At 39.6% G+C, this 15,479-nt stretch overlaps 1 protein-coding gene across 11 annotated transcripts in view; it reads left to right on the top strand.

Moving 5' to 3' along the window:
• Positions 1–15,479, top strand: part of LOC127512647 (integrin alpha-L-like) — a 343,148-nt gene that overhangs the window by 79,842 nt on the left and 247,827 nt on the right. For all 11 annotated transcript variants that reach the window (XR_007930234.1, XR_007930232.1, XR_007930231.1 and 8 more), the window contains one exon: positions 1,443–1,578. Coding sequence is in view for 7 of the 11 variants with exons in the window: in XM_051893749.1 (XP_051749709.1) it covers positions 1,443–1,578 (136 nt within the window). In the remaining 4 variants the exon portion in view is untranslated. The remainder of the gene's footprint in view (positions 1–1,442; positions 1,579–15,479) is intronic.

The raw sequence follows: 15,479 nt of genomic DNA, 5'->3' as shown, positions 1-15,479 counted from the left end.
AATGTTCATTTAACTTAAAAATGAATAAAATAAACAATGTGAGTTACATTTTAGACATTTTTTTTTTCGCCAACGAAAATTTCAAAATTATGAACAGCAGGAGAGAGCCCCCGAGCAACAGACAGACATGTTTTTGTTATACTCACTGAATCCGCGTTTTGAATGAATTAGTTTAATTAATGATTAAATGACCCATTCAATAAAGACGGTCACTTGCTTCCTTCCTGAATGAATCAGTCATTTGAACAAATTTGCTGCCACTTACTGGCAGTTTAGTTTCATATTTAAAGTACATTTTAATTAAAAAGTTAAAATTAGAAATAATTCCATATTTAAATAATTTTTATGTATAATAAGTTTATGTAGACAAATTGTAAATGCACAAAACGTTCTTTACAGTGGAAAAGGGTTCTTTAGATTATTAAAATGTATTTCACACTAAAAAATGGTTAGTTTAAGAACTGTTCACTGAAACAATGGTTATTCAGAGGCATCGCTGTGAAAACACCCTTTTGGAACCTTTATTTTTTACAGTACATTTTAGACTACCCTGCACTCTTAAAAATAAAAGGTTCAATGGGGTTTTTCTATAGAACTATAGGGTTCTTGACTCATGTTTAATGGGTTATTTCAATTTTTTCTTGTGATAAAGTGTTTATGAGCTGTTTAATTCATAAAAAAAGTCAAATTAAAAATGAATCAGAAAGTGAATTAATTAAAACTAAATCCATAAAATGATCTCATGATGGGAAACCTTAAAAGGTTCTATATATGAAGCACCTGACAGAACTATTTAAGATTCTGCATAGAGCCAGTTCTTCTAAGAGTATGAATTCACTAATTAATGACCAACTTGGACTACCTAGAAACCATATAAAAGCGGCTACTTTCACAAGCAGGTTTTAGAATTTTCAGGAGGGTTCTCCTAGTCTCACAGACACGCCAGGCTCTACACTCACACAGACACAGTGCACGTCATCACCAGAGTTCTGATCACCCTCACCTGCAGCCCATCAGCATCCTCATTAACAGCAGCAGAAAAGACTCACGTCTCGCTCAGTCACTGTCCGGTCTCGTTTGCACATGGTCTTACCTGTTTGCTTACCTCAAGGACTCCTTCGAAGATACTTACCTGTCTCCTGTGTGTTCCCTCAACTCCTCGTTGTCTCCTCATCTCCCGTGAGTTCATCTGTGTCTGCTCAAGCTCCAAGTCTGTCATCCGTCTGCCAATCCTGCAAAAACCGAGACAAGTATCTGTTCTTCTACAATATCTGCCAACGTGTTAACCTGCCTTCACTCACCTGCACTCTGTCATCATTCTGGTTGTTCAATAAAACATCTGCACCTCTATTCCTGTGTCGCTGTCCCCTTCTGTGTTGTAACACCTAGTTATGCAATAACAAATTATATAAATTAAGTTTCATTTCTCTTTGTTACTGTAGGGTTTGAGGATGTTTGGAACGGTTGGAGCGTACTCCTGGTCAGGAGGAATAGTGCAGGATTTCACACATCAGATGCTGAATTCTTCATTCATTAATGCCACTAATATGGAGGAGGACATTAGAGATTCCTATCTGGGTATGGCACCATTCATTAATTATTTTTTCTATTTTTTGGCAGATTTTTCACTTTTTTATCATCACTTATAGGTTACTATTTCACATACTTTAAATCCTCATATTCATACAACGCTCTATTGTTATATATTAAACTTTTGTGGGTAACTTGCCTTGCACAGTAGTGCTAAGGACGTACATAATACCAACTAGAAAATGTAAAAATCTAGATGAAAATTACAGTAGGGGAGAGAGAGGTGGGAATGGGATACGAGTGTGAATTTGAATCAGATTTGAACCCATGTTACTGGCATTGTCAAGTTAAGTCATCTTTATTATATAGCGCTTTATACTATAGTAACTATACAGGTTGTTTCAAAGCAGCTTCATGGTAATAAATAATCAGTCTTGCAAACTTAATCAAATTAAAATTCATACAGATTTAAAAAAGCAGTAAAGCAGCTCTACAGAAGACAATACCCTGCTTTGAAACAGCAATTCCATGTTGGTCCAGGTTGGTTTAGGCGGCTAAAGCTGGTATAGTGCTGGTCTAGCTGGTAGTCTTTGTAGGATGTCTTCATTCCCACCAGGATTTCATGGCATAAAATGACTTAAAAATTTATTTGCTGCATCTTTTTTCAAAAAAATGTGGCAATATTTGTTGTTCTTGTTTTGCAGTAAAACCCCACCAATAATCATAAGGTAATTATGTAATTAGTATTAGTGACAGCAAGAGTACCTGTAAAATTACCTGTAAAGACTCATATTTACTGAAATTGTGCTTCTGGTCCCTCATGCACAAGGCAATGGTGACAGCAGCATAGAAATACCCAAAATTCTGCTATGCTGAAAATACAGAATTGTGTTAGACACAATACCTGCTGCACATTTTCACTGAATCAGTGTGTAATGAGTGATACTGATTATATACTATATATTTTAAGTGTTATAGATTATTAATGTTTTTACACTGAACAAAATTATAAATGCAACACTTTTTGTTTTTGCCCCCATTTTTCATGAGCTGAACTCAAAGATCTAAGACTTTTTCTATGTACACAAAAGGCCTATTTCTCTCAAATATTGTTCACAAATCTGTCTAAATCTGTGTTAGTGAGCACTTCTCCTTTGCCGAGATAATCCATCCACCTCACAGGTGTGGCATATCAAGATGCTGACTAGACAGCATGATTATTGCACAGGTGTGCCTTAGGCTCTCCACAATAAAAGGCCACTCTAAAATGTGCAGTTTTAATAATAATAATAATAATAATAATAATTCCTTACATTTATATAGCGCTTTTCTGGGTACTCAAAGCGCTTTACATACGGAAGGGGAAATCTCCTCAACCACCACCAATGTGCAGCATCTGGATGATGCGACGGCAGCCATATTTCAGAGAATTTGGCAGTACATCCAACCGGCCTCACAACCGCAGACCACGTGTAACCACACTAGCCCAGGACCGGACTGCAGTTCGTCGTCGTAACCGACTTGAGTGGGAAAATGCTCACATTTGATGGTGTCTGGCACTTTGAATCCTGGTTTACACTGTACAGGGCAGATGGCAGACAGCGTGTATGGCGTCGTGTGGGTGAGTGGTTTGCTGATGTCAACGTTGTGGATTGAGTGCCCTATGGTGGTTATGGTATGGGCAGGCGTATGTTATGGACAACGAACACAGGTGCATTTTATTGATGGCATTTTGAATGCACAGAGATACCGTGACAAGATCCTGAGGCCCATTGTTGTGCCATTCATCCACAACCATCACCTCATGTTGCAGCATGATAATGCAAGTCCCCATGTTGAAAGGATCTGTACAAGTCAAGTCACCTTTATTTATATAGCGCTTTTTACAATGCAGATTGTGTCAAAGCAGCTTTACAGTGATAACTGGTATATAATTTTGGCAGCAGCTCTTAAAGAAAATGGTGTCAATGCAGGCAGATGCAAAGCACTTTTGAATATCAAATGTCAAATGTCAAGTGTCCCCAACTAAGCAAGCCAAAGGCGACAGCAGCAAGGAACCCAAACTCCAACAGGTGACATCAGGTGGCAAACAGGTGGCAAATAGGTGTTAAAATGGAGAAAAAAACCTTGGGAGAAACCAGGCTTAGTCGGGGGGCCAGTTCTCCTCTGGCAAACAGTGCTTTGTTACGATTCAGGTAGCTATCGTAAGCCCGATAGGATTGCAACATTCAAAGTATTTATTTCAGTTCAATCTAGTTGAGGATCGTATTCATCACGCCGGTATGGACGGTTTGTTGAGGAACTGTGCCACTGGCTGTCGTGTCGATGAGGCCTTCACAATGGATGATCTAGTTGACTCAATCTCTGCTGATACTTCAGGGGTGTGTTGTGGTCGTGTCAAGGCGTAGGTCCTCAATCTCACCTGGATACAGCCCGGATCCGGTTGACTACGGTAAACCTTGGGATAAACAGAAAGACTAATATTAGCGTAGATGCCATTCTTCTTCTGATGTAATGAGTACATCTGGTGTTATAGGAAGTGTTCCCGGTTCCAGCTGACCAAATTTATGCAGCCTAATAATCCTTTAACAGATTTTAAAAAATAAATTGATAATGTGTTGTGTGTATGCTAGGTTAAAGAGATGCGTTTTTAGTCTAGATTTAAACTGACAGAGTGTGTCTGCTTCCCGAACAATGCTAGGAAGATTGTTCCAGAGTTTAGGTGCCAAATAGGAGAAGGATCTACCGCCTGCAGTTGATTTTGATATTCTAGGTATTATCAGCTGGCCTGAATTCTGAGATCGCAATAGAAGTGAAGGACTATAATGCATTAAGAGCTCGCTCAGGTACTGGGGAGCTAAACCATTTAGTGCTTTGTAAGTAATTAGCAAGATTTTAAAATCTATACGATGTTTAACAGGAAGCCAATGCAGTGTTGACAGAACTGGGCTAATATGGTCATACTTCTTAGTTCTAGTAAGAACTCTAGCTGCTGCATTTTGTACGAGCTGTAGTTTGTTTAACAGGTGAGCGGAACAACCACCCAGTAGAGCGTTACAGTAATCTAGCCTTGAGGTCATGAACACATGAACTAACTGTTCTGCATTTGTCATTGAGAGCATATGTCGTAGTTTAGATATATCTTTAAGATGGAAGAATGCGGTTTTACAGATGCTAGAAACATGGCCTTCAAATGAAAGATTGGTATCAAAGAGCACACCCAGGTTCCTAACTGACGACGAAGACTTAACAGAGTAGCCATCAAGTGTTAGACAGTATTCTAAGTTATTACGTGAAGAAGTTTTTAGTCCAAAAATTAGAATCTCTGTTTTTTCTGAATTTAGTAGTAGGAAATTACTGGTCATCCAATTTTTTATATCAGCTATGCATTCCGTTAATTTTGTGAATTGGTAAGTTTCGTCAGGGCACGAAGAAATATAAAGCTAAGTATCATCAGCGTAACAGTGAAAACTAACGCCATGCTTCCTAATGATATCTCCCAAGGGTAGCATGTACAGAGTGAACAGCAACGGTCCTAGTACTGAGCCTTGCGGTACTCCATATTGAACTTGTGATCGATATGACATCTCTTCGTTTACTACTACAAACTGATAACGGTCAGATAAGTATGATTTGAACCATGACAGTGCAATTCCACTAATGCCAACATAATTTTCGAGTCTATTTAAAAGAATATTGTGATCAATAGTGTCAAATGCAGCACTAAGATCCAGTAACACTAATAGAGAGATACAACCACGATCTGATGATAAGAGCAAATCATTAGTAACTCTAATGAGAGCAGTCTCAGTACTATGGTACGGTCTAAATCCTGACTGGAAATCTTCACAGATATACTATTTCTTTCTAAAAAGGAACATAGTTGTGATGATACTACCTTTTCTAGTATTTTTGACAGAAAAGTGAGATTTGAGATCGGCCTGTAATTGACTAATTCTCTGCTACCTTTAGGGCCTGAGTGTGCTCATTGTTCCACGGCATTAATTTATTTTCTTAATCTTTTTTAAATGCAAAGGAGCAACTGAGTCTAATGTGCTGGAAAAGACAGAGGCAATAGTTTCTGTTGCAACATCGAGGTCTTCTAAGCTGTCTGGTATGCTAAGGCGATGAAACTGATCAGGAAGATTATTTATAAAGCGATCTTTAGTGGTAGAAGTGATGGTACTACCATATTTATGGCAGGGAGGCAGTTTAGCAATTTCAACGGCATCAATATCGATTCCATGTGACAATATTAGATCTAAAGTATGATTACAACAGTGAGTGGGTCCTGACACGTGTTGTCTAACTCCAATGGAATTTAGAATGTCTGTAAATGCCAATCCTAATGCGTCTTTTTCATTATCTACATGGATATTAAAATCACCAACAACAAGGAGTTTATCTGCACCTAGTACTAACTCCAATAGAAAATCAGCAAATTCTTTGATAAAGTCTTTATGGTGTCTTGGTGGCCTGTATAGAGTAGCCAGCACAAATGTCAACTTACATAATGTTACATAAAGTATAGCATAATCACTTCGAAGGAATTATATTTGAAAGACTTTTGACTAATACTGTAAATATTACTATAAATTACAGCAACACCTCCCCCTTTGCCTTTCTGACGAGGATTGTGTTGATAATAATAACCTTGAGGGCTAGACTCATTTAAAGTAATGTAATCGTCTGATTTTAGCCAAGTTTCTGTCAAACACAGCAAATCTAGATTATTGTCTGTGATAATATCATTTACTATAAGTGCTTTTGAAGAAAGGGATCTAATATTTAACAACCCAAGCTTTATCATTTGTTTATCAGTATTATCTCTATTTTTTATTTGTTGAACATCAATTAAATTTTTACCATTAAATGGGTTTGGAAGTTTTTTGTTTTTACTAATTCGGGGTACAGACACAGTCTCTATGTGATAATATTAGGGGTAAGAGTTTCTATGTGTTGGGAATTATCTGACTTCTGTAACATGAGGCAGCTAGCAGATGGTCGGTTTAGCCAGTCTGTCTGCTTCCTGACCTTGACCCCAGTTTGTCATGTTTCAGCTCTAAGACTATGTGCCATATTACTAGAGAGAAGAGCAGCACCATCCCAGGAGGGATGAATACCATCTCTTTTCAACAGGTCAGGTCTCCCCCAAAAACTTTTCCAATTGTCTATGAAACCTATATTATTCTGCGGACACCACTTAGACAGCCAGCCACTGAGTGATGATAATCTGCTAACTATCTCATCACTCCGACGAACAGGAAGGGGACCAGAGCAGATTACTTTTCCTGACATTGTACTTGCGAGTTCACACACCTCTTTAATGTTAATTTTAGTGATCTCTGACTGGCGAAGTCGAACATCATTAGTGCTGACGTGAATAATGATTATAGAGTATTTACGATTAGCATTAGCCAGCACTTTTAAATTTGCTTTGATGTCAGGTGCTCTGGCTCCCGGCAAACATGTGACTATGGTGGCTGGTGTCTCTATTTTCACGTGTAGTAGAATCACCACTAACTAGGGCACTTTCAACAGGATTCTCAGTGGGTGTATCACTGAGTGGGGAGAACCTGTTTGATGTTCTTATTGGAACGGAAGAGTGGTGTTTTCCACGGCTAGGCCGCCTCATCGTTACCCAAGTGCCCTGCTGCGCGGGCTCTACAGCCGGAACCGAACAATGTACAGAGTTCACTAAGCTAGTCGCATCCAAAACAGTATCTGAAGCCCTTACATTCTTACTATCCTCAATTAAAGTTTGGATGTGTGTCTCTAATTCTGAGATTTTCTCTGTCAGCCTGACTATTTCCCTACATTTATGACATGTAAATCTCTCGTCGCTGACAGAGAAAGCTATACTGAACATGTGGCAAACAGAACACGATATAACAGTAGGGGAGGATGACATGACTCACCGTGTTTGTAGACTGATCCGACTTACCACAGCTGTTTGATGAACGCGTTGAAAAGAAAATGAGCGCGCGAGAGACTGATGGCAAGTTAACAAGCTAGCGAGATGCAAATGCGTTGTAATAGCGATTTAGATTCAAAGATTAAAAGCTAGCGACATCAGATTAATGTGGTAGGCAATATTATATACAGGTGCTGGTCATATAATTAGAATATCATCAAAAAGTTGATTTATTTCACTAATTCCATTCAAAAAGTGAAACTTGTATATTATATTCATTCATTACACACAGACTGATATATTTCAAATGTTTATTTCTTTTCATTTTGATGATTATAACTGACAACTAAGGAAAATCCCAAATTCAGTATCTCAGAAAATTAGAATATTGTGAAAAGGTTCAATATTGAAGACACCTGGTGCCACACTCTAATCAGCTAATTAACTCAAAACACCTGCAAAGGCCTTTAAATGGTCTCTCAGTCTAGTTCTGTAGGCTACACAATCATGGGGAAGACTGCTGACTTGACAGTTGTCCAAAAGACGACCATTGACACCTTGCACAAGGAGGGCAAGACACAAAAGGTCATTGCAAAAGAGACTGGCTGTTCACAGAGCTCTGTGTCCAAGCACATTAATAGAGAGGCGAAGGGAAGGAAAAGATGTGGTAGAAAAAAGTGTACAAGCAATAGGGATAACCGCACCCTGGAGAGGATTGTGAAACAAAACCCATTCAAAAATGTGGGGGAGATTCACAAAGAGTGGACTGCAGCTGGAGTCAGTGCTTCAAGAACCACTACGCACAGACGTATGAAAGACATGGGTTTCAGCTGTCGCATTCCATGTGTCAAGCCACTCTTGAACAACAGAGTCAGAAGCGTCTCGCCTGGGCTAAAGACAAAAAGGACTGAACTGCTGCTGAGTGGTCCAAAGTTATGTTCTCTGATGAAAGTAAATTTTGCATTTCCTTTGGAAATCAGGGTCCCAGAGTCTGGAGGAAGAGAGGAGAGGCACACAATCCACGTTGCTTGAGGTCCAGTGTAAAGTTTCCACAGTCAGTGATGGATTGGGGTGCCATGTCATCTGCTGGTGATGGTCCACTGTGTTTTCTGAGGTCCAAGGTCCAAGTGTAGCCATATACCAGGAAGTTTTAGAGCACTTCATGCTTCCTGCTGCTGACCAACTTTATGGAGATGCAGATTTCATTTTCCAACAGGACTTGGCACCTGCACACAGTGCCAAAGCTACCAGTACCTGGTTTAAGGACCATGGTATCCCTGTTCTTAATTGGCCAGCAAACTCTCCTGACCTTAACCCCATAGAAAATCTATGGGGTATTGTGAAGAGGAAGATGCGATATGCCAGACCCAACAATGCAGAAGAGCTGAAGGCCACTATCAGAGCAACCTGGGCTCTTATAACACCTGAGCAGTGCCACAGACTGATCGACTCCATGCCACGTCGCATTGCTGCAGTAATTCAGGCAAAAGGAGCCCCAACTAAGTACTGAGTGCTGTACATGCTCATACTTTTCATATTCATACTTTTCAGTCGGCCAAGATTTCTAAAAATCCTTTCTTTGTATTAGTCTTAAGTAATATTCTAATTTTCTGAGAGACTGAATTTGGGATTTTCCTTAGTTGTCAGTTATAATCATCAAAATTAAAAGAAATAACCATTTGAAATATATCAGTCTGTGTGTAATGAATGAATATAATATACAAGTTTCACTTTTTGAATGGAATTAGTGAAATAAATCAACTTTTTGATGATATTCTAATTATATGACCAGCCCCTGTATAAGGTAATGATAATATAAGCAACAATGAATGAAAATAAGAGATTCAAAACAAAGCTATACGGAGTTACAGACGCAAACCACTCTGAGCAGCGAGGCAGACAGGAGCAATCGATCAGTGTTGTCACAATTCCTGGAAGCTGGAAACATCACAATTCTTGCATGGACAACATAATCACCGGACATGTCACCTATCAGACACATATATCAGACACATATAGACCTTATCAGGCCGAACAACTTCCGCACTCATTGTAATAAGCTCCGCCAAAACAGGAAGTCGGCTATTCAGGGTTGTTTGAAAAATGCATACTCTGGAATTTGATATACTCCTCCCAGGTGATTCACCCGATCAGCACCAAACTCGGTCAACATGAAGCCAAGACATTGAGGATGCTAAATTGAGGAAGATTTTTGATATCACTAACGGTTTGGCCAAGGCGAGACAATGAATTTATGGCGAAAAAAGGGAAACAGGATGTGAGTTATATCTCGTCGAGTCAGACAACTTTTTATTTTACAGTTTAGCTCTGACCAACAGGAAGTCCGCTATTCTGGTTTGAATGTGGATTTTTTGAAAAATCAGGCTCTGAATTTTAACTTCTCCTCCAAGGAGATTCAAGCGATTGGTAACACTTTACAATAAGGTTCATTGGTTAAACATTAGTTAATGTATTAACTAACATGAACTAACCATGAGCAATACATTTGTTACTGTATTTACTAATCTTTGTTAACGTTAGTTAATGAAAATACAGTTGTTCGTTGTTTGTTCATGTTAGTTCACAGTGCATTAACTAATGTTAACCAGATTTCAATAATGTATTAGTAAATGCTGAAATTAACATTGACAAAGATTAATAAATGCTGTATAAGTGCAGTTCATTATAAGTTCATGTTAACTAATGTAGATAACTAATGTTAACTAATGAACCTTATTGTAATATGTTACCAAGCGATTCACAACAAACCTTCTGAACATGATGGCAACACATTGAGGATGCTAAATTGCAAACAGATATTGGATATCTGGAATGGTGTTGTCACAGACCCGCCAGGCTCATCCATCAGCCAATCTCAGCGTACTCCCTCTCCCGAGTTCTAACCACGCTCACCTGATCCCCATCACCACGCAATCACCACCAGACACTTAAGCACAGCACTCACCTCAGTTCACTGTCTGGTCTCGATTGACACTAGGACTGATACTCCCATGCTCTTGCATCGAGAGGAATACTTACCTGCTCAACCTCAGCGATCCTCCTGGTTCCCTTGCAAAATGTCTGCGTGTGTGTGTATCCCTACCGTTCCTGTTTGGTCCATCCGCCTCTGCTCCTGCCATCCTTCACGAGTCATTCACCTGCAACAAAAGAAGGACAGTATTACCATTTCTATCAGTCATCACTATCATCTATTTAAGAGTCACTTACCTGGTCATCTGTTCATCCCACACTGTGGTCTAATAAAGTCACTCATTATACTAACCTGTTGTCTCCTGCTCCTCTGTCCGTAACAGGTGTTGCCATGGCGAGGGATTAAATTAATGTCAAAAAAGGAAACAGGAAGAGTCTTGTTGTCACGTTCACTTCCGTTTAGTTTCAGTTTGTATGGACTTTCAGTTTGTTGTCATTGATCACATGTGTTCCTTTGTTCTATGTTCCCGCCACGATCTGTCACCATGGACAATAATCATCATCATCATCATATTATTATTCTTCTGCCGTAAAACTGTAAGGCCTAGAGGCTTGAAACCTGGCCAGATGGTAGGTCTTAATTTGGGGAGAGTATATCTCCGATTTCATTTCCGCCATGAAAATTTTTCCGCCATTTTGAATGTTCTGAATAATCTACTTTTCCCAACTCCTCATGGGCCGTTTGTCCGATTAACTCTAAACTTGATATACATCATCTAGAGACCTTCCTAGCAAAAAGTTATTAAAAGAATTTCGATTGGTGATTTACTCTCGTGACGGAACGCCAAAACATTCGAAGTAGGCAAGGCCACTTTCACTTAAATGGTTATAACTTTTGAACGAAATGAGATATTTTCACCAAACTTGTCATACTCATGTACGAGTTCATGCTGTGGTCATACAAAAAAATTGCAGAGAATTACCACTTGGTGGCGCTATAATACGAAAAAACATAAAAACTGCTATAACTATTCAACTGTTAGTCCAATTGACTTGAACATTGGCATGCACTGTTTTTGTCCGACTTGCCTTGATGATGTATGTTGACATTCGTGTATCTCGATAAACATGGCTGCCATCAGCCTATAAACTTTGAGCACCTCTTAGACCAGGTTAACGGAGGCCGATCGGACAAAATTCGGTGGGCCTGTCTGACTCGTGGCCCTAGAGGTCTGTGCGAAGTTTGACAGAAAACAGCCACTGGGTGGCGCAATTGTGTTTTAGAACCTATATATCACGCAATGTATCACACATACACACAATATTCATATGATATGTTGAATCTCCTCATTCTGAACAACTTTGCCTCAAGAACGACTGCTGTCAATCAAATTGTTCGTTAAACATTTGCGATTATTTGAAAAATCTACTTTTTTTGAACTCCTCATAGGCCATTTGTGCAATCTGTTCAAAACTTGACATGCATCTTGACAGGCAAAAAGTCATTAAAAGAATTTCAATTGGTGATTCAAGTTCGCAACTGAACGCCAAAACGTTTGAAGTAGCAGTTTGCCTTTTACTAAAATGGTTATATCTCTTGATTGCAACGAGATATTTTCACCAAACATGGTACACATGTGTACAAGCTCAGTCCGAGGTCACAGTAAAAGAAAATTGTAGCGTTTGGCCACTTGGTGGCACTGTAATAAAGAAAAAACATGAAAACCACTACATCTACACAACAGTTAGTCTAATTGACTTGAAAATTGGCATGCACTGTCCTTGCCAAGTTGCCATGATGGAAAAGCGATTGTCCACTTGGTGGCGATATAACAGAAAAAAAAAACGTGAAAATGGCTAATAACTACGCAATCGTTAATCCGATTGACTTGAAAATTGGCATGCAGTGTCTTGGCCGAAGGTGTCATGAATGTCTATGAGGACCTTCGAGTCTCTCAAAAAACATGGCTGTCATTGGCCTATGAAGTTTGAAAACCTGTTTGACCAGATTAACGGAGGCCGATCAAAACAAAACTTGGTGGACCTATTTGACTCTAGCGGTCTGTGTGAAGTACAAAAGAAATCAGCCACCGGGTGGCGCTACGTATCACAAATAAATGATATTCATGTTGAATCTCCTCATTCTCTATAAGTTTGCCTTAAGGTCCTAGGTATTTCACTGAACCTCAAAACCATTGCAGTACAACTCTAGATTTTTTTAGGTCAGTAATTATCAAAAACTGTTGAACTTTACCATTTAGATAGCCATAACAGGATCATTTAGAAATGTATCTCCATCTCCAAATGTACCCAAAAGTCTATAAATCTTAAATGCTTTCGTGTCAGCCTAGACCCTAACACCATAAATGGTTTAAAGGTCTTAAAAGCTTGAACCCCGATAAATGCTGCTTGCAGCTTTAATATTATTTTTATAATTACTTATAAGCCATGCATTTGCTTTTTCAATGTGCATGCTCATAATCCATTATACACTGATTTATAAATGATCATATACAGTGGGTACGGAAAGTATTCAGACCCCCTTAAATTTTTCACTCTTTGTTATATTGCAGCCATTTGCTAAAATCATTTAAGTTCATTTTTTTCCTCATTAATGTACACACAGCACCCCATATTGACAGAAAAACACAGAATTGTTGACATTTTTGCAGATTTATTAAAAAAGAAAAACTGAAATATCACATGGTCCTACAGGTGCTGGTCATATAATTAGAATATCATCAAAAAGTTGATTTATTTCACTAATTCCATTCAGAAAGTGAAACTTGTATATTATATTCATTCATTACACACAGACTGATATATTTCAAATGTTTATTTCTTTTAATTTTGATGATTATAACTGACAACTAAGGAAAATCCCAAATTCAGTATCTCAGAAAATTAGAATATTACTTAAGACCAATACAAAGAAAGGATTTTTAGAAATCTTGGCCAACTGAAAAGTATGAACATGAAAAGTATGAGCATGTACGGCACTCAATACTTAGTTGGGGCTCCTTTTGCCTGAATTACTGCAGCAATGCGGCGTGGCATGGAGTAGATCAGTCTGTGGCACTGCTCAGGTGTTATAAGAGCCCAGGTTGCTCTGATAGTGGCCTTCAGCTCTTCTGCATTGTTGGGTCTGGCATATCGCATCTTCCTCTTCACAATACCCCATAGATTTTCTATGGGGTTAAGGTCAGGCGAGTTTGCTGGCCAAATAAGAACAGGGATACCATGGTCCTTAAACCAGGTACTGGTAGCTTTGGCACTGTGTGCAGGTGCCAAGTCCTGTTGGAAAATGAAGTCTGCATCTCCATAAAGTTGGTCAGCAGCAGGAAGCATGAAGTGCTCTAAAACTTCCTGGTATACGGCTGCGTTGACCTTGGACCTCAGAAAACACAGTGAACCAACACCAGCAGATGACATGGCACCCCAAACCATCACTGACTGTGGAAACTTTACACTGGACCTCAAGCAACGTGGATTGTGTGCCTCTCCTCTCTTCCTCCAGACTCTGGGACCCTGATTTCCAAAGGAAATGCAAAATTTACTTTCATCAGAGAACATAACTTTGGACTACTCAGCAGCAGTCCAGTCCTTTTCGTCTTTAGCCCAGGCGAGACGCTTCTGACGCTGTCTGTTGTTCAAGAGTGGCTTGACACAAGGAATGCGACAGCTGAAACCCATGTCTTGCATACGTCTGTGCGTAGTGGTTCTTGAAGCACTGACTCCAGCTGCAGTCCACTCTTTGTGAATCTCCCCCACATTTTTGAATGGGTTTTGTTTCACAATCCTCTCCAGGGTGCGGTTATCCCTATTGCTTGTACACTTTTTTCTACCACATCTTTTCCTTCCCTTCGCCTCTCTATTAATGTGCTTGGACACAGAGCTCTGTGAACAGCCAGCCTCTTTTGCAATGACCTTTTGTGTCTTGCCCTCCTTGTGCAAGGTGTCAATGGTCGTCTTTTGGACAACTGTCAAGTCAGCAGTCTTCCCCATGATTGTGTAGCCTACAAAACTAGACTGAGAGACCATTTAAAGGCCTTTGCAGGTATTTTAAGTTAATTAGCTGATTAGAGTGTGGCACCAGGTGTCTTCAATATTCTAATTTACTGAGATACTGAATTTGGGATTTTTCTTAGTTGTCAGTTATAATCATCAAAATTAAAAGAAATAAACATTTGGAATATATCAGTCTGTGTGTAATGAATGAATATAATATACAAGTTTCACTTTTTGAATAGAATTAGTGAAATAAATCAACTTTTTGATGATATTCTAATTATATGACCAGCACCTGTAAGTATTCAGACCCTTTGCTGTGACACTCATATATTTAACTCAGGTGCTGTCCATTTCTTCTGATCATCCTTGAGATGGTTCTACACCTTCATTTGAGTCCAGCTGTGTTTGATTATACTGATTGGACTTGATTAGGAAAGCCACACACCTGTCTATATAAGACCTTACAGCTCACAGTGCATGTCAGAGCAAATGAGAATCATGAGGTCAATGGAACTGCCTGAAGAGCACAGAGACAGAATTGTGGCAAGGCACAGATCTGGCCAAGGTTACAAAAAAATTTCTGCTGCACTTAAGGTTCCTAAGAGCACAGTGGCCTCCATAATCCTTAAATGGAAGACGTTTGGGACGACCAGAACCCTTCCTAGAGCTGGCCAAACTGAGCTATCGGGGGAGAAGAACCTTGGTGAGAGAGGTAAAGAAGAACCCAAAGATCACTGTGGCTGAGCTCCAGAGATGCAGTCGGGAGATGGGAGAAACTCAGTTGTAGAAAGTCAACCATCACTGCAGCCCTCCACCAGTCGGGGCTTTATGGCAGAGTGGCCCGACGGAAGCCTCTCCTCAGTGCAAGACACATGGAGGACTCCAAGATGGTGAGAAATAAGATTCTCTGGTCTGATGAGACCAAGATAGAACTTTTTGGCCTTAATTCTAAGCGGTATATGTGGAGAAAACCAGGCACTGCTCATCACCTGTCCAATACAGTCCCAACAGTGAAGCATGGTGGTGGCAGCATCATGCTGTGGGGGTGTTTTTCAGCTGCAGGGACAGGACGACTGGTTGCAATCGAGGAAAA

The sequence above is a fragment of the Ctenopharyngodon idella genome, chromosome 5 (assembly GCF_019924925.1).
Source record: "Ctenopharyngodon idella isolate HZGC_01 chromosome 5, HZGC01, whole genome shotgun sequence".
Classification (NCBI taxonomy): domain Eukaryota; kingdom Metazoa; phylum Chordata; class Actinopteri; order Cypriniformes; family Xenocyprididae; genus Ctenopharyngodon; species Ctenopharyngodon idella.
This window is presented reverse-complemented; position numbering and strand designations above follow the sequence as displayed.